The 24,944-nt window shown below is 39.6% G+C and overlaps 1 protein-coding gene across 1 annotated transcript in view; it reads right to left on the bottom strand.

The window, feature by feature from the left end:
- The window catches only part of LOC306820373 (carnitine O-acetyltransferase-like), a gene marked incomplete at its 3' end in the record, with an annotated part of 40,345 nt that extends 15,734 nt beyond the window's left edge, over nt 1-24,611 (bottom strand). Inside the window, exons 1-10 of the mRNA XM_079338193.1 lie at nt 24,591-24,611; nt 24,015-24,171; nt 23,668-23,842; nt 5,817-5,995; nt 5,087-5,187; nt 4,834-4,959; nt 4,537-4,659; nt 2,832-2,967; nt 1,997-2,059; nt 1,671-1,808 (exon numbers count right to left, since the gene is read on the bottom strand). Coding sequence (XP_079194319.1) covers nt 1,671-1,808; nt 1,997-2,059; nt 2,832-2,967; nt 4,537-4,659; nt 4,834-4,959; nt 5,087-5,187; nt 5,817-5,995; nt 23,668-23,842; nt 24,015-24,171; nt 24,591-24,592 — 1,200 coding nt within the window. The 5' untranslated portion in view covers nt 24,593-24,611. The remainder of the gene's footprint in view (nt 1-1,670; nt 1,809-1,996; nt 2,060-2,831; nt 2,968-4,536; nt 4,660-4,833; nt 4,960-5,086; nt 5,188-5,816; nt 5,996-23,667; nt 23,843-24,014; nt 24,172-24,590) is intronic.
- Nucleotides 24,612-24,944: the final 333 nt, after the last annotated feature.

Here is a 24,944-nt window from a genome sequence, read left to right on the forward strand (position 1 = left end):
GTGTGTGTGTTTGATTAGTAATAATACAGTGTGTGTGTTTGATTAGTAATAATACAGTGTGTGTGTGTGATTAGTAATAATACAGTGTGTGTGTGTTTGATTAGAAATAATACAGTGTGTGTGTGTTTGATTAGTAATAATACAGTGTGTGTGTTTGATTAGTAATAATACAGTGTGTGTGTGTTTGATTAGTAATAATACAGTGTGTGTGTGTTTGATTAGTAATAATACAGTGTGTGTGTTTGATTAGAAATAATACAGTGTGTGTGTTTGATTAGTAATAATACAGTGTGTGTGTTTGATTAGTAATAATACAGTGTGTGTGTTTGATTAGAAATAATACAGTGTGTGTGTTTGATTAGTAATAATACAGTGTGTGTGTTTGATTAGAAATAATAGTGTGTGTTTGATTAGTAATAATACAGTGTGTGTGTGTGATTAGAAATAATACAGTGTGTGTTTGATTAGAAATAATACAGTGTGTGTTTGATTAGAAATAATACAGTGTGTGTGTTTGATTAGTAATAATACAGTGTGTGTTTGATTAGAAATAATACAGTGTGTGTTTGATTAGTAATAATACAGTGTGTGTTTGATTAGAAATAATAGTGTGTGTTTGATTAGTAATAATACAGTGTGTGTGTGTGATTAGAAATAATACAGTGTGTGTGTTTGATTAGTAATAATACAGTGTGTGTGTGTGATTAGAAATAATAGTGTGTGTTTGATTAGTAATAATACAGTGTGTGTGTTTGATTAGAAATAATACAGTGTGTGTGTGTGTGTGTGTGTGTGTGTGTGTGTGTGGACATAAACAGCTGTTCGGCTGATTGACAGCTGAACGTGATCAGCTGATGTGGCGTCATGTGACGCTGTCGAGGAAACGACGTCTCATGTGTCTTAAAGCTGATTTCCTCGGTCCTCTCTCCTCGGCTTCGTTTCCTCCGTGCATCTCTGGTGGGCGGGGCTTAGACGCAAGTGGAGGAGACAACTCGGAGGACACGCGGTGTAAATAAGGGAAGTGAGATGCAGCCGATGTCTTTCTTTGCTCTGCTGTCCTAGTTGCTGTTGCACTCTTTCCTTAAGCTCTGTTTTATTGTGTTTCTGTTTTTATGACTGTAAAGCAATGTGAATTGCCTTGTGTTTCTGAACAGCACTATAAAACTAAAATTGCCTTGCCTAATCAATTAATTATGTTACATTGCCTTGCTGAAGGGCATGTCAGCAAACAGTTCTTAATAAGTGACATGGCAGCTTTCCAGCTACCTCCTGGTCCCAACCCAGTCCCCTACAGACTGAGCTACTACCACCCCTTTATGTTGCAGTAAACAGAAATGAAACCCGAGCTGCACTACGCGTTACGACAGTGCCCTTTTGTTCTTACAAGATATCAATTCATCTTGACTGATAATTCTTAAAAAATCTCAACTTATCCTGTTTTTAAAACTGATGAAAAAAAGTTTTTTATAGCCATCAGTCTCTGAGTAAGGAGATGATCCATGTGTGCGGTATGTTCATTAGCATGCCATTTTTATTCAGGGTACATAGATACGTTTCTTTAAAACACCACAGGGCAGGGCCCAACCTGAAGGTTCACAAGTGTATGTGTGCTCACAGCCAATTACACACATGACTTCTTTCCTAACAATCTGGTTAAAACTCATCCTTACCTGAGAAGCAGCAAAGTTGAAGTTGAAAGCTTTTCCGTAGCAGACGTCAGTGAAGATTTCAGGAGTAGGGATTTTTTTCTCTTCAGCTTGCACCTCCAGACCAAAAAGATGTCCATAGACTGCTTGTCCATTATGTGCCTGAAAGACCGAAACAAGTTGTGTTACCACTATTGCATTTAGACTTTCATGTTCTCTGCAGAGTTTTCGTATATAAAAGGTTTTTTTTAATAAACAGTTTTTAGCATTGAAAGCAGTGAAGTGCTGTAAAGTACATGAAATGTTCAAAACCACTCAGGGATCTGTAAAAGACTTCATGTTGAACTCACCATGTTAACGTCCTTCTTGTGAACTTTTAGGGCTTTCTCCAACAGATCAAGTTTCTCTGAGGTCTGTTGAAACACAGATGTTTTATCTCAGACTGTGTTAATAGTGTGTAAACTTTAAACTTTCATGAATTCAATATACCTTTATGCACTCTGTGTTAATACCTATGACATCTGTAGAGTAGCCTGACCTTAAGCTTTAAGGTTACATACAAAGTACACTTTACCGGCTTTCTGTCTCTAGTCTGTCTACAAATCCCCCAATGATGAAAAAAGTCTCTCCGTCTTTTACCTGCTCCACTTTTCATCAAATGTGTGCTCAAACAGCCTGTTTGGAGATTTTCCCTTCATGACATCACAAAGGGCAATAACCCCTCCCCCAGGTGGGTGACACTCCCACAGCTGTGTGTTTGTTTTGCCCTCTAAAGGCTGGTTCACACGGCAGGATAATTAGGCCGATTTTGGCCCTGATTCTGTCCTCCGATAATCGTAAAGAAGCCCCGATCATCACAAGATATTCTTCTAAAATAATCCTGTCTAGAGTGACTGCTCTCGTCTGATTGGAAGAACGTCAGGACCGCTCTAATCTCAAATTGGGGATATTCAACACCAAAATGGCTTCAAGCAAACATTAGCTGAAAATGAAACAAATGTTTAAAGATTCTTATTCGAATCAGTCGGAGATCTAAAAATGTGTCAAAGAAAATCTGATGTTTGACATGAGATCGTCTCAACATGGACGAGATAACGATCACTGTAGCCATAACTGCATCCAAAATGAGTTTCATCACAGATATATAACTGTAGAGGTATTTTTAAAGTTTGCTTTTCATCACACCTGTATGTTGAAGTCATCAAAGGCTTTGACAAAGGCGGCGGAGGCTCCTGAAGTTGAGTTGAGAACACCTATACGTCCCTGTTTGAACATTCGCAGAGTAACAGGTTCAAGAACAAGACCGAGCCGTTTGTGTGTCCTGATGGGAGAAGAGAATTATTTTAAAAAAAACATAACCATAAGAGATTACTGACATCATGTTTTTCAGTCCAGTTTGATGAAGATTATAGCAATCTTGGTTTCCATCAGCACTCATCATCTATCACCATAGATCATGTATGCCTCTGTATTCCAAAAACCTATTGGACTGCAGACATTTTCATTGCGAAGCCCAATTGCGGTTAATAATCTCATTGTCCCTTCGAATTCTGATGGTGCATTCAAGAGTTGGCATAATAAAGCAGTCCTTCCAGGATTTCTCGGACTTCTTGGTGGATTGTTGCGGCCTAAAATGCCTGAATTCGTGGCAGCTTTTCCAAAAAATTGCAAAGCATGTTGCGATGTTTTTAGCTGTTTTTTGCAATTAAATTGCGGCAGGAAGCAAAAATTGAAAAATAGTTGCGATTTTTTTTTAATGTCAATTATTTTCTTGCACACACTTTGATGTGATTGAGTGATATTTTAACCTGAGCAGAGCAATTTACTTTGTGAAACATATTCATCAGCCTCACTCACTGACGTCTCCCTCTTACAGACGCACACGCACACACTGTTATTTTTGTGTGGCAGTGCTGGTACTCTTTTCAAAATGTCAGATATTCCTTGTATTTTATATCTTCTTTCAGATCGTATCTTGTACCCAGATCTTCTATGCTCGCTCTTACTTTGTACTCAGGGCGTATCCTCTCAATAAAAAGAAAGGACGGAGAAAGAGACAGCAGAGAAGGTTTGGAGATTGTAACTGTGCTGTCTCTGACTTCTCTCCTTGCAAGTATTTTAACCTGAACTGATGTCTCTGTGTTCTTGATTTGAATCTATTGCAGACGCAGCTAACCTAGACAACTAATGTGCTGCGGGTGTCAGTTTTGGACCTAACAGTCAGCTACACAGCAGCACTTTCTCAACAAACTGTTGTCATGGAGACAGTTGCAGCGCTTTGCTTCATTCATTCTCTCCTGAGTGCAGATAAACAGGGAAGTGAGTTTGGTCCGTGGTCACTAAACCTTGATGACGTATAGCTCGCTGTGATGCCTTTGGTATCCCTAGAATGCATTTTTTTTCATCTTTTACATATTAGTCATTATGTACAGGGTTTGATTCCACGTTTCCCTTCTAAGCCACCTGTCAATCCTATTGATACTTTTCTCTCTGTCAAAACAATGTCAAAAGGGACAACGTCTAATCAATACAACCTTATTTCTAAATTGCACTGTCCCTCTTTGGCGGCTATTAGAACAGCTTGGAAACAGGACCTAGACTTTACTTTTTCGGACAATGTATAAGATTTAACCCTGAGACGCATGCACTGTACTTCCTTTTGTCCCCTTCATGCTCTCCTGCAGTTTGAGGTAGTTCATCGCATTCATATATCTAAAACCAAACTGGCTCGCATGTATCCTGATGTGGACCCTAAATGTGATAAATGTAAAGGGAGTTAGGGGACTGTCTGATGTGTATGTGCCCACAATCACTAATCAGATCTATTCCGTTTTTTCAGTTCCTTTTATTTTTGAGAATTTTGTCAACCTGTGACTTCTCAGCCTCTCACCTGAAGTACGCCAACTGTACCGCCATCTGCAAAAAACCATCAGGACTTGTCTTCAGAGACTTCAGAAGGTTTTTACCAAAGTGCTTGAACACTTTGGTCTTCACATCATGACCTCTGGCCAACCTGTCGCCATGAAAACACTTCTGGAGTGAGATCTGCAGACAGTAGATCTGTGTACTAATTTAAGAGTTTAAATGTGTTTTTTAAGAATGTAAGTTTCATGTAGCAGTTTCACCTAACATCAGTTGCAAACAGAAATGATTACATAAGTCTTTGTTTTGTATTTTTGTCTCTCACATGTCCATGTGCTGTTTGGCCACCTCGATCTCCTTCTTGATCTCAGGTGTGATGTTAAACTTCAGTTTCTGAGGATGAGGTAAATCTATGACAGGAGACCCAATCCTCTTTGGCTTTTCTTCTTTCCTACGCAGCAGAGTTCAGAGACAGACAGCTAAAGTCACAGAGAACTCACAGCTGACATCATTGGAGAACTTTTTTTTAATAACTTCAATTATGTAAAGGTGGGCTTTTGAACTCTTTCTTAACTTACACGTGATTGTTGATACATTCTGCAATGTCCAGCAGTACTGTCCCATCAACCACTGAATGAGCAACTTGAATTCCATTAACACCTTCCACTCCAATAATGAACTGTTCAAAATAAGCAGAGCAGATGTTAATATGAAACAATTTATTAACATGAACCACCTTAAAATATAGTATGACTCAGTATTATACTTTAAAAGGAAAACAGACCTTTTTTTAATAAGCACATAAACCACTTCATGATATATTTTAACAGGAGAACAGAGCTAATTTTAAACACACTTCTTAACTCTATATGGCACTGCTCTGCTGCTACCCATTCTCTAGTGCTGCATGTTTGCTTATCTTTGATTATTAATCCATATTAACTCTGTCGATGGTATGGGCAGACATGACCAGTGTCTCCTCTCCAGCCAGTCATTCCCCTCTACCTCTTTCCTTGAATCCTGACTCTATCCAAACAATTCAGTCATGCATGGTCATCTTCTGTTCACCAGAAGAGATTTATTTCACCTGTTTCTCTTTCCAGCTGGAGGATATGATGAATCATCTGTTCAGTATGTTTACCATTAATGCTGTGCTTCACTGAGTGTCTAACATGCAGAGTGGAAGTTGATTAAGTTCTTGTGGTTTCTTTCTATCTTTCCTCTGAATATCAGGAACAGACTGTAGACTATAAAACAGGTTTATGGTTGTCTCCGGTGCAATAAGTTTTATGTATACGTGTATCTGACCTGTAAATTCTTGTCTAACCAGCGGTTGGCGCTGTTCCAGCTGCTTCCTTCTCCTTGCATTATCTGCTTGATTTCTTTGCTGCAATGACTGTCGTTCGCGGCAGGGGGCGTCGGTCCATCCAGACAGATGTTGCAGATGCTGCTCTGAATAGCGAACAAGGACTGTTTGTTGGTTTCATCTAAACACATGAAAACAAACAGGTACAGTATAACATTATATGGTCTTGTTGTGTCAGACCGTGTTGTCTTGTTGTGTAGTCTTTTGTTGTCGTGTTGCATCTTGTTATGCTGTCATGTCTTGTATATTATGTGTCTAATTGTGTTGTCTTATTTAATCAATCAATCTTTATTTGTATAGCGTCAATTCATAACAGGCGTTATCTCAAGACACTTTACAAAAGCAGGTAAAGGACCTTACTGTTTGTCTGTTAACATTAACAAAAGAGCAGGTAACAAGACCATGCTCATTGTTTTGTTTACATAAAGCAGGTAAACATGCTCATTGTTTACATAAAGCAGGTAAACATGCTCATTGTTATGTTTACATAAAGCAGGTAAACATGCTCATTGTTTACATAAAGCAGGTAAACATGCTCATTGTTATGTTTACATAAAGCAGGTAAACATGTTCATTGTTTACATAAAGCAGGTAAACATGTTCATTGTTTACATAAAGCAGGTAAACATGTTCATTGTTATGTTTACATAAAGCAGGTAAACATGTTCATTGTTTACATAAAGCAGGTAAACATGTTCATTGTTTACATAAAGCAGGTAAACATGTTCATTGTTATGTTTACATAAAGCAGGTAAACATGTTCATTGTTATGTTTACATAAAGCAGGTAAACATGTTCATTGTTTACATAAAGCAGGTAAACATGTTCATTGTTTACATAAAGCAGGTAAACATGTTCATTGTTTACATAAAGCAGGTAAACATGCTCATTGTTTACATAAAGCAGGTAAACATGTTCATTGTTATGTTTACATAAAGCAGGTAAACATGTTCATTGTTTACATAAAGCAGGTAAACATGCTCATTGTTTACATAAAGCAGGTAAACATGTTCATTGTTATGTTTACATAAAGCAGGTAAACATGCTCATTGTTTACATAAAGCAGGTAAACATGTTCATTGTTTACATAAAGCAGGTAAACATGTTCATTGTTTACATAAAGCAGGTAAACATGTTCATTGTTTACATAAAGCAGGTAAACATGTTCATTGTTTACATAAAGCAGGTAAACATGCTCATTGTTTACATAAAGCAGGTAAACATGTTCATTGTTTACATAAAGCAGGTAAACATGTTCATTGTTTACATAAAGCAGGTAAACATGCTCATTGTTTACATAAAGCAGGTAAACATGTTCATTGTTTACATAAAGCAGGTAAACATGCTCATTGTTTACATAAAGCAGGTAAACATGCTCATTGTTATGTTTACATAAAGCAGGTAAACATGTTCATTGTTTACATAAAGCAGGTAAACATGTTCATTGTTATGTTTACATAAAGCAGGTAAACATGTTCATTGTTTACATAAAGCAGGTAAACATGCTCATTGTTTACATAAAGCAGGTAAACATGTTCATTGTTTACATAAAGCAGGTAAACATGTTCATTGTTTACATAAAGCAGGTAAACATGCTCATTGTTTACATAAAGCAGGTAAACATGCTCATTGTTATGTTTACATAAAGCAGGTAAACATGTTCATTGTTTACATAAAGCAGGTAAACATGCTCATTGTTTACATAAAGCAGGTAAACATGTTCATTGTTTACATAAAGCAGGTAAACATGCTCATTGTTTACATAAAGCAGGTAAACATGTTCATTGTTATGTTTACATAAAGCAGGTAAACATGCTCATTGTTTACATAAAGCAGGTAAACATGTTCATTGTTTACATAAAGCAGGTAAACATGCTCATTGTTTACATAAAGCAGGTAAACATGTTCATTGTTATGTTTACATAAAGCAGGTAAACATGTTCATTGTTATGTTTACATAAAGCAGGTAAACATGTTCATTGTTTACATAAAGCAGGTAAACATGTTCATTGTTTACATAAAGCAGGTAAACATGCTCATTGTTTACATAAAGCAGGTAAACATGTTCATTGTTTACATAAAGCAGGTAAACATGCTCATTGTTTACATAAAGCAGGTAAACATGTTCATTGTTATGTTTACATAAAGCAGGTAAACATGCTCATTGTTTACATAAAGCAGGTAAACATGTTCATTGTTTACATAAAGCAGGTAAACATGCTCATTGTTTACATAAAGCAGGTAAACATGCTCATTGTTATGTTTACATAAAGCAGGTAAACATGTTCATTGTTTACATAAAGCAGGTAAACATGCTCATTGTTTACATAAAGCAGGTAAACATGTTCATTGTTTACATAAAGCAGGTAAACATGCTCATTGTTTACATAAAGCAGGTAAACATGTTCATTGTTATGTTTACATAAAGCAGGTAAACATGCTCATTGTTTACATAAAGCAGGTAAACATGTTCATTGTTTACATAAAGCAGGTAAACATGCTCATTGTTTACATAAAGCAGGTAAACATGTTCATTGTTTACATAAAGCAGGTAAACATGCTCATTGTTTACATAAAGCAGGTAAACATGCTCATTGTTTACATAAAGCAGGTAAACATGTTCATTGTTTACATAAAGCAGGTAAACATGCTCATTGTTTACATAAAGCAGGTAAACATGTTCATTGTTTACATAAAGCAGGTAAACATGTTCATTGTTTACATAAAGCAGGTAAACATGTTCATTGTTTACATAAAGCAGGTAAACATGCTCATTGTTATGTTTACATAAAGCAGGTAAACATGCTCATTGTTTACATAAAGCAGGTAAACATGCTCATTGTTTACATAAAGCAGGTAAACATGCTCATTGTTTACATAAAGCAGGTAAACATGCTCATTGTTATGTTTACATAAAGCAGGTAAACATGCTCATTGTTTACATAAAGCAGGTAAACATGTTCATTGTTTACATAAAGCAGGTAAACATGCTCATTGTTATGTTTACATAAAGCAGGTAAACATGCTCATTGTTATGTTTACATAAAGCAGGTAAACATGCTCATTGTTTACATAAAGCAGGTAAACATGTTCATTGTTTACATAAAGCAGGTAAACATGCTCATTGTTATGTTTACATAAAGCAGGTAAACATGTTCATTGTTTACATAAAGCAGGTAAACATGCTCATTGTTATGTTTACATAAAGCAGGTAAACATGCTCATTGTTATGTTTACATAAAGCAGGTAAAGGACCTTACTGATGGATATATTAAAGAGCTCAGCTTAATCCGTCATAGAAGAACAAACTTCCTTTTAACAGGCAGAAATCTTCAGCAGACCCGGATCATGATGAACAGACATCTGATAAACTGAGCTGGGCTTGAAAATGGGGGAGATGGGGCAAGATGCAGAAAGAAGGGTAGGATAGGATAGGATGGGGTGGGGGTGGGGGGGGGGGGTTGTTTGGGCAGGCCGTCCTCATCAACAGTCCTGAGGAAACGAAGAGAGCTCAGGAGCTCCCAGAAAAAGGAGAGGTTAGTATAAATCAATCAATTAAAGTTTATTTCTATAGCACATTTAAAACAACCTTGTTTGACCAAAGTGCTGTACAGGCAGAAATCACACTATAAAGAAACTGTAAATACAATACAAAATACTATAAATAGGAGAATGAAATTAAAAGTTGTCAAGCTCAACTTGTATTCTACACAGAAAATAAATCTGAGGAGAAGTAAATTCAACTTGATTGAATCTGTGAAATCAACAATAAAAAATCAAGTTAGTATCTTTACACATATATATCTAGTATTGAAGCCTAAAGTATTTGTTCAATATACACGGCATTATGATTTTTTTTTCAGAACACAAACAATTTAGGTATCGTTAGCCAATCTTTTTTAAGTTTATCCACGCAACAAAAAACGATCTTGTTATCTTTACTGAGTTTCATGAGGTATTTTAAAAGACCAAATACTACAATACCCATAAGCCATCATCGTTCCCAAGCACCAACGGTCCATCAGTGTTGCCAAGCAACAAAGACGCTGATGAGCTGGGAGAAGTTAATAAGGTAAGTACAGAGTCCGTTAGATACTACATGACTTTATTTTATTAGAGTCATCGAAACAATAAAATTTATCAGAGGATTATCGTTGTGTTTGATGATAACATTAGTCAGGGTAATAAAATTTGGCTAGTGGGCACGATTTTAAGCCAAAACGGACACGTCCACACACACACACCTTGATGCTCAATGGCTGGTGTGCCAGGGTCTGTGGTCACTAAACCTTGATGACGTATAGCTCGCTGTTTCCGCGGGGGACTACTCTCATCGGTGAAAGTCATCGAACTCACATATTATAATGTGTGAGTTGCTCAAGGTGAAACTGATGCAACCCTTGAAAAAGAGAGAATGGAGCTTCCGGAAATTGGTTTGGTAGCTGGATAGTGCTCAGGGGCACTGCCGAGCAAGGAACTGAACCCCAAACCTGCTCTGGAGCGCTGGCTGTGGGCAGCCCCCTCACTCTGAGACCTCTCCATTAATGCATGTCACCAGGATCCTGTTTGTGCATGAGTGTGTATCTTGGCCTATGTGTGTGTTCATGTTCATTAGACAGAGTGTAAACTGAATTTCCCCTCGTGGGATTAATAAATTATTAATATATAATAATAATAATTATTATTATTATTGGATCAATTCTCAGCTAAACTGTTGAGCCTGTACAGGAGGAAGGGAGGAGCTGTGGGGAAGACTGATGTACTTACAAATGAGTTGATGCTGTAGCTATATGATATTTGTGCTTAAAAAATCATTCACATTTATTCAGTTATAGGACGACAGCATTGAGTCCCGAAGAGGAGCTGTAATCAGAGGCCTTAGAGGATTCAATCAAGGACCACAAGGTCAGTAAAAAATACATGTGCCATTACTCTGATTGAAAGTCCTGCCTCATTGAGACTAAATATTAAATTCTAAGATAGCTAAAGGTAGAAATAATTATATGCCTTTAGGTTCTAAACTAATAGGTATTTTAACTTGTGAAAATAAATACATACACAGTACAACACAATAGGGTATGTTTATTTATGTTCCTATTCATTTAAATGAAATGTTTATCTTACCCTGACAGCAATTACCTGCTTGTCCTGGTTAATGAAGAATTCTGTGCATCCCTGTTCGTGATAAAGATCACTGGCGACTGGTCATTAGGGGCAGGTGGGGCACAGCCCCACCTAGTGGAGACTAGAAAGACCTGTCCAATCAAGTAATCATTAGCTATGATCAGCATGTCCGTAATTTGCATTCACACTGTGTGTGTGTGTGTGTGTGTGTGTGTGTAAAAGAGAGACAGCGAGTGGTGTGTGTGTGTGTGTGAGAGAGAGTGTGTGTGTGTGTGTGTGTGTGTGTGTGTGAAAGAGAGAGAGAGTAGTGTGTGAGAGAGAAAAAGGCGTGTAAGAGAGAGTGTGTGAAAAAGTGGTGTGTGAGAGAATGTGTGAAAGAGAGAGAGAGAGGTGTGTGAGAGAGAGTGTGTGTGTGAGAGAGAGTGTGTGTGTGAGAAAGAGAGAGTGTGAGAGAGAGAGTGTGTGTGAGAGAGTGTGTGTGTGAAAGAAAAAGAGTGAGTGTGTGTGTGTGTGTGTGTGAAAGAGAGAGAGAGTGGTGTATGAGAGAGAGAATGTGTGAGAGAGAGAGAGTGGTGTGTGTGTGAGAGTGTGTGTGTTTGTGAAAGAGAGTGTGTGAGTGTCTGTTCCTTATCTCCTCCACCCTGTGTCTCCTCACCTGTCTGTTCCTTATCTCCTCCACCCTGTGTCTCCTCACCTGTCTGTTCCTTATCTCCTCCACCCTGTGTCTCCTCACCTGTCTGCTCCTTATCTCCTCCACTCTGTGTCTCCTCACCTGTCTGTTCCTTATCTCCTCCACTCTGTGTCTCCTCACCTGTCTGCTCCTCATCTCCTCCACTCTGTGTCTCCTCACCTGTCCTCTCCTTCCCTCCTCCACTCTGTGTCTCCTCACCTGTCCTCTCCTTCCCTCCTCCACTCTGTGTCTCCTCACCTGTCCTCTCCTTCCCTCCTCCACTCTGTGTCTCCTCACCTGTCCTCTCCTTCCCTCCTCCACCCTGTGTCTCCTCACCTGTCCTCTCCTTCCCTCCTCCACTCTGTGTCTCCTCACCTGTCTGCTCCTTATCTCCTCCACTCTGTGTCTCCTCACCTGTCTGTTCCTTATCTCCTCCACTCTGTGTCTCCTCACCTGTCTGTTCCTCATCTCCTCCACTCTGTGTCTCCTCACCTGTCTGTTCCTCATCTCCTCCACTCTGTGTCTCCTCACCTGTCTGCTCCTTATCTCCTCCACTCTGTGTCTCCTCACCTGTCTGTTCCTCATCTCCTCCACTCTGTGTCTCCTCACCTGTCCTCTCCTTCCCTCCTCCACTCTCGGTATTGGTGATCAATCTGCATATACTCTGAAATTATCTGCACCGATAATGTATTCTTTGAGTCCAAATGATCTTTTGAAGAAAATCAGAGAATTGGATGCTATTGGACTGTTCAATTCAGTTAATCCTGGTATGCTAAATCTTCAGACTCCTATAACGGGCGCACATTTAGTGGCATACCAGAACTTCCCTCAGAGAGGTAGAGGTATTTATAGAGACTATAACAGTTTCTCACAGACCAGGCCGCCCTACAGGCCGGGAGAGTATCAGATTTCTCAGACAGGGAGAGGTTTCAATAGACGAGGAAGATTTAGGAATACATCAGATGTTTGTTCATTCTGTTTGCAGAAGGGTCATTGGGCAAGAGAGTGCCATTTGAAATGGCAAAGAGACAATCAACCTGCAGGAAGATTTTATACTCCACCACCAATTACAATGCCTCGACAAGATGCAAATGATTCTTATCAGACAGGTCAACCGGATTTAGGTGCCAATCAACAGTTGACTAGAGAGGGACAAACAAATAGGATGGGTGACATGATATGGCGAAAATGACGCGACCAGTCTTGGGACATCGATGATAATATTAAGATTATAATCAATGTTCCACAGTTTCAGATTTCTAACACTCCTTCTGAGATACCACAATTAAGCTTGTATGTTTCAGGTAAAAAGGTTCCTTTTTTGGTTGATACCGGAGCGACGCTATCTTGTTTGAATAAAAAGGATTTGATTTGTCCTATAACTTCAAAAACCGTCCAGTCTGTCGGCATTACAGGAGTCCCACAAACTGAGCCATTGTCTATACCATTACAGATGGAATTGGATGACATACAACTCCAACACTCATTTATTGTAAGCTCTACTGTTTCTATGTCCTTATTAGGTCGTGATTTATTGAGCAAGCTCAATGCTACCATTGTATGTTCAGATGATGGTGTTGAAATCCATATACCAACACACAGAGCATATCAACTATTTTCTGACGTTGTTCATGATTCATATCATGCGACGTCTGTCTTGATAAATGTTGATTTTATAAATGAGCTGTTCACTATGAAAGGACTGAAACAGTTGGCCTCGTGTCAAGCAGCAGTAGCAGCTCAAATCCTGAAAATGAAGCCTGTTGATCAACCTTTTTCTGACTCAAAGATCGATTACACACACGGATGTGGTTCCACAATGCTTTTATGTTTCACCACATGGTCTTTTGTTGTTGTGGCGGAATATTTTGGTGTTGTTGAATTCTTCATGTGTGCTATTCAAAATAACTTCACTGACCTTGTCTATTTGCTGAATTCATGTTATCAACATCTTAATGAACTTCCAGACAATGAAGACCGAAACAAAGATTATATTATTTGGTCGTATGGAGATAACCCCACACATTTCTTCATAAAAAATCCATCTAATACGATCAAGCCGCAATTTTAAACTGTTGACAAAGAAATGTTGCTAAAACCTCCTTCAATATTGGCCTCTGTTCCATCTGAGTTATGGGCATTGCATGCTAATCATGTCGGACTTTTGAATGTTCAGCCATACGAAGCTCACATTAACTATTCAAAATATCCAGTTTATGTGAAGCAATATCCTTTGTCAAAAGAAAAAGAAGAGGGCATCCGACCAGTTATCGCAAGCTTACTACAACAGGGAGTGATTGTCAAGAGACGTTCACAAAATAATACGCCTATAAATCCAATTTTGAAACCTGGTACTAATAAATATCGATTTACACAGGATTTGAGGAAAATGAATGAAGCTGTCCTGTTGTTCCTGATACGAATGCTATTTTGGCTGCGCTTCCAGCAGACTCAAAATGGTACACGGTTGTGGACCTTTGTTCTGCATACTTTTCGATTCCTGTACATGAGAATACACAGGATTTATTTGCATTTACTTACAAGGGTGAACAGTATGTATGGCTGAGATTACCCATGGGTTTTATCGACTCAGTTTCTGTTTATTCAGCTGCAGTAAATGCACATTTGTCTCAGTTGATTTTACCCGGTCCATCTTCATTATTGTGTTATTGTGACGATATCATGATTGCGTCTCCTACTGAATCAGATTGCATACAAGACTCTTTGGCACTTTTGACTCACCTTGCCTTAGGGGGTCATCGAGCATCGCTTGCTAAACTTCAGTTTTGTCAACCAATGGTCAATTATTTGGGTTATGTTTTGAAGGATGGATGTCGATATTTATCTCCTGATAGGGTTAAAACAATCATGGACATTACAAAACCACAGACAAAATCAGAAATGTTGTCATTTTTGGGATTAGTCAATTATTGTCGAGCATGGCTTGCTGAGTACGCTATATATGATTCTATTTTGCGGAAAGCTACAATAAAGGACGCCCCTGAAAAAGTACAGTGGTCTGACGACATGAAACATGCCTTTCGGCATATAAAATTTCTTCTTTGTAGTGCACCGGCACTCGGACTTCCAGACTATAACTTGTCATTTCATTTGTATGTTACAGAGGATGGTCAAGTTGTTTCAGCAGTATTGGCGCAGTCGCACGGTGGTGGCATGAGACCAGTAGCATATTACTCCAAATCTTTGCCAGTAATAATACAAGGCATGGTCCCATGTTTAAGAGCCGTTGCAGCCGCTGCCATAATGGTTGAGAAAGCACAAACCATAGTTCTGGGTCATCCAATGACTTTACACACATCTCATACAGTAGATATTATTCTGCGCAACATCACCACGCAACACATGACGAGTCAAAGACGTAGTAATTACGAACATATTTTGACGGGTACCCAGAATTTGACTTTGTCCACTACAACGTGTACGACTCCAGCTCTTCATTTAAAATCATTGTTACATGCTGTTCAGCCTGAGGACGATGATTATGTGCACGACTGTATGGACTTAATCAATTCTACATCAAGTATTCGAGCAGATCTACAACAAACACCATTACAACAAAATGACTTTGTTTTTTATTGTGATGGTTCCTCAATGTGTCCAAATGACACCACTATTCTTTCAGGATATGCTATCGTTGATAACCATGACCATTGTGTAGAAGCATATCGATTGCCATCACTATCTGCACAAGCAGCGGAATTAATCGCGTTAACTAGAGCATGTATATTAGCTGAAGGCAAATCAGTTACAATTTATACTGACTCTAAATATGCATTTTCAGCAGCTCATGACTTTAGCTAAATATGGGCCAACAGAGGCTTCATAACTAATGCGGGTAAACCCATTTTGAATTGCAACTTAATTAAGAATTTATTGTCAGCCATAATGCTGCCAGAACACATTGCTATTGTCAAATGTGCTGGGCATTCCAAAGGTGATTCTGATATAGCCAGAGGTAATAATTTAGCTGATCATCACGCTAAGGATGCTGCAATGAATGCTTCTCTCCCGCCTTGCTTGAATACTGAAATGACTGTTACAACAATTTCTGATCCACCTTTTACTGTCACAGACTTGATAATGTTTCAAACTCAGGCTAGAGGGTCTGAAGTACAATCTTGAAAAGACAAAGGATGTTATAAGGATGGTGATGGCTTGTGGAAAGATTTATGTCAACGAATTGTTTTACTGAAAATGGCTTATGACACTCTCATTGCCTATATACATGGAATAAATCATGTTAATTACAAAGCTATAACAACAAGCTATAGCAACGACCCAATATTGCAATGATTTCTGGGCAAAACTTACTCCAAACTTTTTTGTCCAATATGATAAAAAAGCCTATTCAGATTTTCAACCGGTCGTGATTAAAGCTACACAAATAATACCTCCTTTGGTGTGTGTGAAACCCATCGCATTTAAACCTCAACATCACATGGGCTTCATGCGAGATTGTGCTGTCAATCTTTATGTGTATAGCTTGTGGCCCCTTCCAGCAATTGGCCGTGTCATTTGGCTTTGTGGGGAGAAATTGTATACATATATTCCTGCACATTGGCAGGGAAGTTGTGCACCGTATTGGATTCCGGATAATACTAAATTCAATCCATGGACTATAGAACAGCCAACCTTATTACCTTCAGTTTGGCCGACTCCACAACCTGCCAATGTTAAACATCAATTGACGGTCAAGGAAACTAATGCTGATCGTGTGTATCAAAATCTTGCCATGACTTTGACTAAAAATCATCCTTTCACATCCAATTTATGGTATCAATCCATGGAAAGTAAGGTTCGAAAGCTGACTCAGAAATCTTGCTACGCGTGTTCACTTATACCACAATCGACACAAGAATTGTTTCCTACAGTAGCAACACCTCTTACAGGTCAGGAAGGTCTTCCATCTCTGTGTATATTAGCTTATCAGTATGTGATTCAGACACATCCTAATGTTGGCCTAAGGTCACAGTGGCCTTTATCGGTCAGGCCTATAATACGTCCGGATGATTTTCACATAGGCAAGACAAATGACTTAGTGCATAAAGTTGGTGGTATCTTTCACAAGTTGACTCAATATGTAATTTATTCTAAACTTTCAGTGAATCATAATGACATGACTAATGCTTCTGAAATGCATGCTACAATTTTGCATGTGCCAGAAGACTATCCGTCTTTGATGGGCTGCCCGTACTTTTACAAAAAACATATTGTACGTGTTCCCATAGACTTATCAACTGAATCCACCAGATTGTCAGCAACAATAAATTCCTCTGCTGTTTTTGATGTCTGTATCTTTGGACAGACATTTGATCAACACGAACAACGATCTATGGGTTTCCTACATGATGAACAATGTCATTCTGTGGTCAATCATGTTGGAGACTACATTCAACTTTCTTCTCTAGGCACTTCACTTGTGCCTGGCTTTTATTGGTGTTGCGGACAGAATACATGGACTAGCTTCCCTCCGAACTTTAGAGGACGATGTGGTTTATGTGTGTTAAATGATTTGATATACTTGGTAGAACCTGTAGAATATTTACCTTCTCACAAGCATAACCATAGATTGCGACGAGATCTGACTGCTGTACCAGGGTATGTACATCTAAAAAATACGGATCCGGTAGATTTAGCAAAGCGATATTATGACTTGGACCCTGACTTCCAGATCTTCACACATTCGCAATTGGTTTTCAAAACTATTTTTTGGAACACTGAACTTCAATATTCAAACCATTATCTCATTGCACTTACGCGACACGATATAGCATTGGTCGTCAATGAAACAGTTAAGGGCCTTCAAGCGTTGGGGAGCGAAGTCGCTCTTATTCACCAATTTGTGATTGACAATCGAAAAGCACTAGACGCCATAACTGCAGCACAAGGTGGTGTATGTGCTATTGTTGGTGAAGGGTGTTGCACCTATCTTCCTTCCGAATCTGAGGGTCTTGGCAATTTGACGAACGCCATTAACAATATTCGACGGATTCAGGAAGGTATTACTAAAGTGAATCGGGATGTGCAGTTGGGTGGAGGTTATGACAGCTTGAAACCTCTAGAGAATTTCTTTGATCTCTTTAGGAAAAGCCCATTTACTGCTTGGATTCTGAGCATTGCGGTTCCCCTCTTTATCATAATGATAATAGCTTCCATCATTATGTGTTGTTGTTTTCCTATTTTTCGTGTATTGATTCTCAAATCTGTCAACTCAGTTACTAATTTAATAATAATAATAATAATAATAATAATAATTTACACTTTATTAATCCCACGAGGGGAAATTCAGTTTTTTACACTCTGTCTAACACACACATAGGCCGAGATACACACTCATGCACAAACAGGGTTCTAGTGACATGCATTAATGGAGAGGTCTCAGAGTGAGGGGGCTGCCCACAGCGAGCGCTCCAGAGCAGGTTTGGGGTTCGGTGCCTTGCTCAGGGGCACCTCGGCAGTGCTCAGGAAATGGACTGGCACCTCTCCAGTTACCAGACCAGTTTCCGGACTTGGTCCGTGCCGGGACTTGAACCGGCGACCCTCCGGTTCCCAACCCAAGTCCCTACAGACTGAGCTACTGCCGCCCAAACTAATTTGACTATGTTTCAACATCCTGTTAGGAACGTGGCCTTCTACTGTCCTCCAGGGGTTGTGCCAGGGGGTCATGAATCATGCAGTCCGGAATCAACCTCTTCTTCAGATTCTGGTTCCATTTCCTATATCAATAATGTGGACTGATTGTGTGACGATGATGCCCTGCACCTTACACCCTTATATCATTGACATGAATTGATTGAGGGACCCAGACAGTGGAAGGGATTCTACGTCCCTTTGCCATGGTTATACACGTGCTGTATTTCCTGTTGTAGGTGAAACAACTTTTCTCCTGTTTATGAATAGACAGGGAGGTTAGTATCATTTTCTTTTTGCGTGATAGGTGAGATTGTTTTTGAATTCTAGTTTACATGGGTTTTTTGTTCATTATTTTGGATTTGGGGCCGTGTCTTCCATGACAAAGCCGGATTTAGTCATTTATGTTTTCAGTTACGTTTTTGTTTTTGAATGATATGATGAAGACATAAAAAAATAAAAAAATATAAAAAAAGAGAAGGATGTGATATGAATAAGTATTAGATTTTGGTTTCATTTTGTGTTATGTTTTTATTTTATTTTATTCTTGCTTATTCATTTTCTGTCTTAGAAGTACTGTGTACTCACCATAAAAAAAAAAGAGATAGCAGAACACGGATTGGGTTTCTCCCTAAAAATAAACAATTAAATAAAATATAGGGTTTTCCCACCGGTTCTGTTTAGTCAAATAGTACTCAGGAGTTCTTTTAATCCTAATTTCTTTCTTTGCATTAAGACATCTTTAAAGTAAAGAGATAAGGTTTTGGTCTCCTGTAAGCGAGTTTATGGTCTATGGGTTGTACCTGTAATTTTCAACCACTATTCTAACATTTTTATGTTATTTGAGTCAAATTAATTGTGATTTCTTATAGGTATAAGATATGGACCATACTCTTGTAGAGGGTGATGGTGAGCACCTTTTTAGGAAAACCAAGACTTGGTTCCCCTAAAGAAAAACATGTTATATAAAAAAAAGGGGGAACTGATAGTAAGAATTTCTGTGAATACGTTCGGTTTGGTTACACTTTGTAGAGGTGACTTGCTGTTAGCAGACTACGATCTATTCGGAGAAGCTATGACCATATTTGAAGAGAAGAATGTCATTAGAGGTTTTCTAAAAGTATAAATGTATGGCCTCAGTTGACAGTGGAATGAGGAATTGTTCTTCAAATAGAGGTTTGACATTGAAAGAGTAAAGGTGATGTGATTCTCTAGACCATGTATAGAAATATCCAAAGTGGGAAGGAATTTATGACATCTGTTGAACAGTATATAATGGCTCCACACTGAACATTAAATTGTCTATCTTTCAGCCTGCACAGAGTCTCAGTGTTGTCTGTTAGATTAGAACCACGGTTGTGATATGCTGCGTTAATATTATTCAGTCTGTTGATAGATTCAGTTTTAGGGACATTTATATTATTCAAACCATCGCAGTGCTAAGGAAATTAGCGTTGGATTACAACTATGGGGAAAAGTTGTGGGAAATGCTGCACAACAGGCTAGTTTGTGGGATCGGAGATGACCGCATCCAGCGCCGACTGTTGTCAGAGCCAGATTTGACCTTGGATAATGCACTGAAGTTGGCACAAGCCATTGAGACAGCCATTAAGGATGTGAAGGATTTGCAGTCGCCAGAGTCTACACTGCCACACATGAGGGCGCCTCAAGCAGTGCACAACATTTCTACAAAGCAGTTTCCTGCTACGCAGCAGCACCAATATAACGCTTGTTACAGATGTGGAGGTGAGCAGCACAGGGCGGGGGACTGTTGTTTATTAAAGAAATCTGTCATAAGTGTGGTAAAACGGGCCACATTAAAAGAGTGTGAAGGTCAAAGGGCTCAGCTAGCACTTCCCAGGTAATAGGGGGTGGAGTATCAACAGGGAGACAAGAAAAAACTCAGGGAACACACTATGTCAGCCAGGGGGAGGGTGAAAGAGATGACATAGACAAAGATGAAGACATGTTCACACTGTACAGACTAGAGGAAATAGACATACCAGCTGAGGAGCCATTTGTACAGACATTGACTGTTAATGGGGATAAACAGCAATTTGAGATGGACTCTGGTTGCGGGGTTACTGTAGTGAACTACGGAGTGTACAAAACCTTATGGGGGAAGGAGGTGCCAGAGTTACGCTCTTGTAGAGTAAGGCTAAAAACATATACAGGACATAAAGTAGATGTTTTGGGAGCAGCAGTGGTTAAAGTACACCATAAACAGATAGTCAAAAACTTACCATTGGTAGTGGTGGCAGGTTCAGGCCCTAGTCTGGTAGGCAGGTACTGGATAAGGAGGCTAGGTTTACAGTGGAGACCAAAACATCAGCTCCACCATGTTCAGACAGAGACTCCAGAGAAGGCGCAGTTGAGGCCAGAGCAACAGTTTCACCAGATTAAGGTAGAGACCTTGAGGTACTGGGGGAGTTTGAGGAGGTTTTCAAAGACAAACTATGGAGATTCAGAGGCCCTCCAACAAAAATATATGTGGACAGGGAAGTAGCCCCCAGGTTTTTCAAAGCCAGACCCGTTCTGTACGCAATGAGAGGAAGAGTTGAGGCTGAACTCAACCGTCTCCTTGCCCAGGAGATAATTGAAGCAGTAAAACATGCGGAGTGGTCAGCACCGGTGGTCCCTGTGTTGAAGCCAGATAACACAGCAAGGTTATGTGGAGACTACAAACTGACCGTGAACCAGATCTCAAAACTGGAACAGTACCCAATTCCCAGAATTAAAGACCTGTTTGCCATCCTTGCAGGTGGACAGAAATTTACAAAGTTAGATCTGAGTCACGCCTACCACCAGATTCCATTGGAGGAAGAAGCAACAAAGTATGTAACTATAAATACCCATAAAGACTTGTTCACATATAGAGTGCTGCCTTTTGGAGTTTCATCATTTCCAGCTATTTTCCAACGGACCATGGAGGGACTATTACAGGGCATCCCTCATGTGGCCGTATTCCTGGATGACATCCTGCTGACAGGAAAAGATGACAAAGAGCACCTGCAGACTCTGACCCTGGTGTTGAAACGGCTACAGGAGGCCGATCTAAGACTCAAGAGGACAAAGTGTGTGTTCATGAGAGAGGAATTGATGTTTTTGGGTCACAAAGTGGATGCAACAGGACTGCACCCAGTGCATGAGAAGGTGAAAGCGATTGAAGAGGCACCCGCACCTTCAAATGTGACAGAGTTGAAGACATATCTGGGACTGTTGTTAGTGTCTGATAATGGCACTTGTGTAATCAGCACAGAGTTCAATGTCTTCTTGAGAAAAATGGTATCCGTCATGTGACCTCTGCACCCTACCATGCCTCCAGTAACGGGCTAGCAGAGAGAGGGGTACAAACATTTAAAAGAATTTATGAAAAAATGTCCAGAAGGGGCACCGACAGCTAAAGTAGCCAGAGTGTTATTTAGCTACAGAGGGACACCTTACACCACAACAGGCCTATCGCCAGCAGAGCTGCTCCTCGGGAGGAAACTACATTGCACTTTGGACTCAATCCACCCAGACCTGAACAATAGAGTGCAGAAAAAAACAAGAAAGACAAATACAAGATCATGACAAAAAGGCAAAAGGAAGCTGGTTTAAAATGGGAGATTCAGTGCTGACCCAGAACTTCAGTCTTGGACCCAAATGGAATCCAGGAATTATTGAGTCAGTGACAGGACGGGAGAACCGCGATCAGACATGTGGATCAGATTTATGCTCACCACCAGAGACCAGAAAGAGGAAATGAACAACAACAGAGTGCTTCAACTCAGCCCAACACAAAAGATGAAGCATGGCTGGATGCTGAGGAGGTTGTGCTCAGTGGTGACCAGTTTGAAGAGCCAGCAGCTACAGAAGCTGTAGGAAGTTCAGAGGCAAAACGAAGAGCTGGGGCAAACAAAACTCCAGTATAGAGGCTGGGAAAAAGGTGAATTAAGTTGCCCAGTTATCTTAAAGATTTCCAGTTGAACTCAGAGAAAGAGACTCATTAATAAGGTTGGCTTAATAACAAAACAAGAAAAGAAACTGATGTGTTAGTATAGCTAGACTATAATAAATGTGTATAACCTGCTTAAGAAGGGGAGGGATGTAATAACTCTGAAAGTGTAAGAGGAACATGTTATCCACTGGTCCACTTTTTCAGTGCTCTTGTAAATATTAGTTTAATAAATAACTTATTAAGCTACAGTTTCTCGAGCTCGTCAAAACTACTGATTAGGTCGAAGAAGCATGACGGTTGTGACGTCAAAATCTAATGACTGCGATGTAGGTAGCTTGTAGCATGACCTTAGCTTTTTACTTCTCTCAGCTGCATTAACTCTTCAAACTTTATATAAATGGTTTTCATCTATCTACGCATCAGAAATGTGTTTGACACAGAGCTTATTTTCTGCAATGATCCAAAATCCAATGGAAAAAATCCCATAGGCGAATTTTCGTAGGAACCACTGGCGTAGTTACCGAGTTGGCCTACAAAAATATGTTATCACTAATCCAGCCTATAAAATTGTGTCACTTTGAAGAGCCACATTATACATATAGGCACACGAACATCCCTCAGTGTCTCTTCCCCTTTCTTTTGCTCGCTGCCTTTCTCTGTCCTTCCCACACTCTTGTCCTCCTCCACGTTCATCTCTATTTATCTCTCACACACACTGACTTCAAATCTAAACATTAACAATAGCCTTTACACTCAAACACACACACACACACACACACTCACACACAGCAACACTCCCTCATGCGGATAGAAGGACAGACAGACACGCACACACACACACACACACACACACACACACACTCCCACCGTCATGCACAGACAGACACATAGTTCTGCTCAGCCACATTTACTGTGAATGTCACACACGCCAACATGATACTGACCAAAAATGGACTTAAAACTAATGAAGACCGTTCTGCAGTCAAAGTAAACAATGAATGTTGTGTGTACTGTGTCGCACAGACAAACTCAGTTCAATCAAGTCCACCAACAAAAACACAACAATTTAAAAAAGCGTCCACTCCACACAAACAAAATGTGTGATAATCACAGCGGTTCCGTCTGTCATGCTTTATTTTGAAATTGACAGGAAGTTCTGTGCTTTTCCTTGTCTGACTTCCTGTAGGGGTTGTCATTTTCTGTCTAGCTTGACGCTTGCCTGCTGCATACTCCGTTGAAAGTATACTCAGCGTATTTGAAACGGAGCAGTGCACAGTGGCACGCTCCAGAGACGGACCTGTGCTTTGTGAACACAGTTCAAAGTTCACAAAGAACATTTAAACCAGTGGTGGTTGGCCACCACTGGTTTAAATGGTTTGATAATTGTAAGCAAACTATATTTCGTCACCTTTCATGAGGTCCACATAAACTCTTCCCCAGATGTCTCGCCGTTGAGTGGTCATGATGCCGACAGGTTCCTGGTCCGGCTGCAATGACGAGTTATAAATTCTCTCCAGCTGAACACAGAGCTCGTCCCCACTCAGCTGAGTCCCGTCACTGTGGTACACATCCATCGTGAAGAACTGAAACCACACACACAAACTGCATCACAAAGTCAGGATGTGACCCTTCTCCTTATGAGAATCAGTCGAACACTACACTTTTTTTACATGCTTCATCACCGTTTTAATGTCAAGGTCATTTGGAGCTTTCGCTTTCTAAAGAATATCATTAAATGAGATAGGTGTTTCTCACCTGACTGTTGTGAACCACGCTCATGTGTATGGGGGGGTTGGGGTTTTTGAAGCAGAACAGCAGAGAATCAACTTCCTGATGTGGGATCCTGCTTGATGCTATTAACTGTTCATGCTGTTTCAGACACATCCCTTGCATGGAAGTAGCAAGTGTACCCCTGCAAAACATTCACTCCATCAATGTCCTGTGCTGTTGATCGATAACACTGATGATTATTAAACCAATGAGCTGATGTGAGAATACAGAATTCATCTAAAGCCAGAAGAAGAGGGTGATGACGTTTATGTAACAGAGCTTTCTAGGTTGATAAGAAAATACTAAACAGCAGACAGACCAGTAGCTTTTCAACAACAGATGATTTAATAGGTGGGTGCAGTGTGTTCAGCGTAATATCCTGAGCAGTCCCTCTGAAATCATCTAGATACAGTCTGCATAATTTAAATGTGTGGGAGGCTTGCTGCTGTTTTTATCACTTCCACCTTATCGAAGGCCATCTCATTTCACTATCAGTGTGTAGGCAGCAAATAGGAGTGTCACATACTGACAGAGGTTTTTCATAATCTATTATAAACTTACATTTCAACATTCTTCTTATAGTCCAACACAGCCAAGATGACATCAGCAGCACACCTGAGCAACAGAGAGCAAGGTCCAATCTTAACATTATTAGGGTGGTTGCCTGAAAGGCAAACCACATTACTACTATTGTAAATATTCTTATTAGGGTGGTTGCCTGAAAGGTGTTTCGATGTATTTTATTTTTATCTAGCATTCAGACTGGGACCACAGTGGCAATTTTAAAACATGAGTAAAAACTGTGAAATTCTGGAGGTCAGTGAGAGTGAGAGCCCAATGTGTGTGTATGTGGTGTGTGACTGTCAAACAAATGTCTCCCCTGGGAGACTGAAACATTTTATTGTTTTATGTTTT

This window comes from Symphodus melops (assembly GCF_947650265.1).
Source record: "Symphodus melops genome assembly, chromosome: 2".
Classification (NCBI taxonomy): Eukaryota; Metazoa; Chordata; class Actinopteri; order Labriformes; family Labridae; genus Symphodus; species Symphodus melops.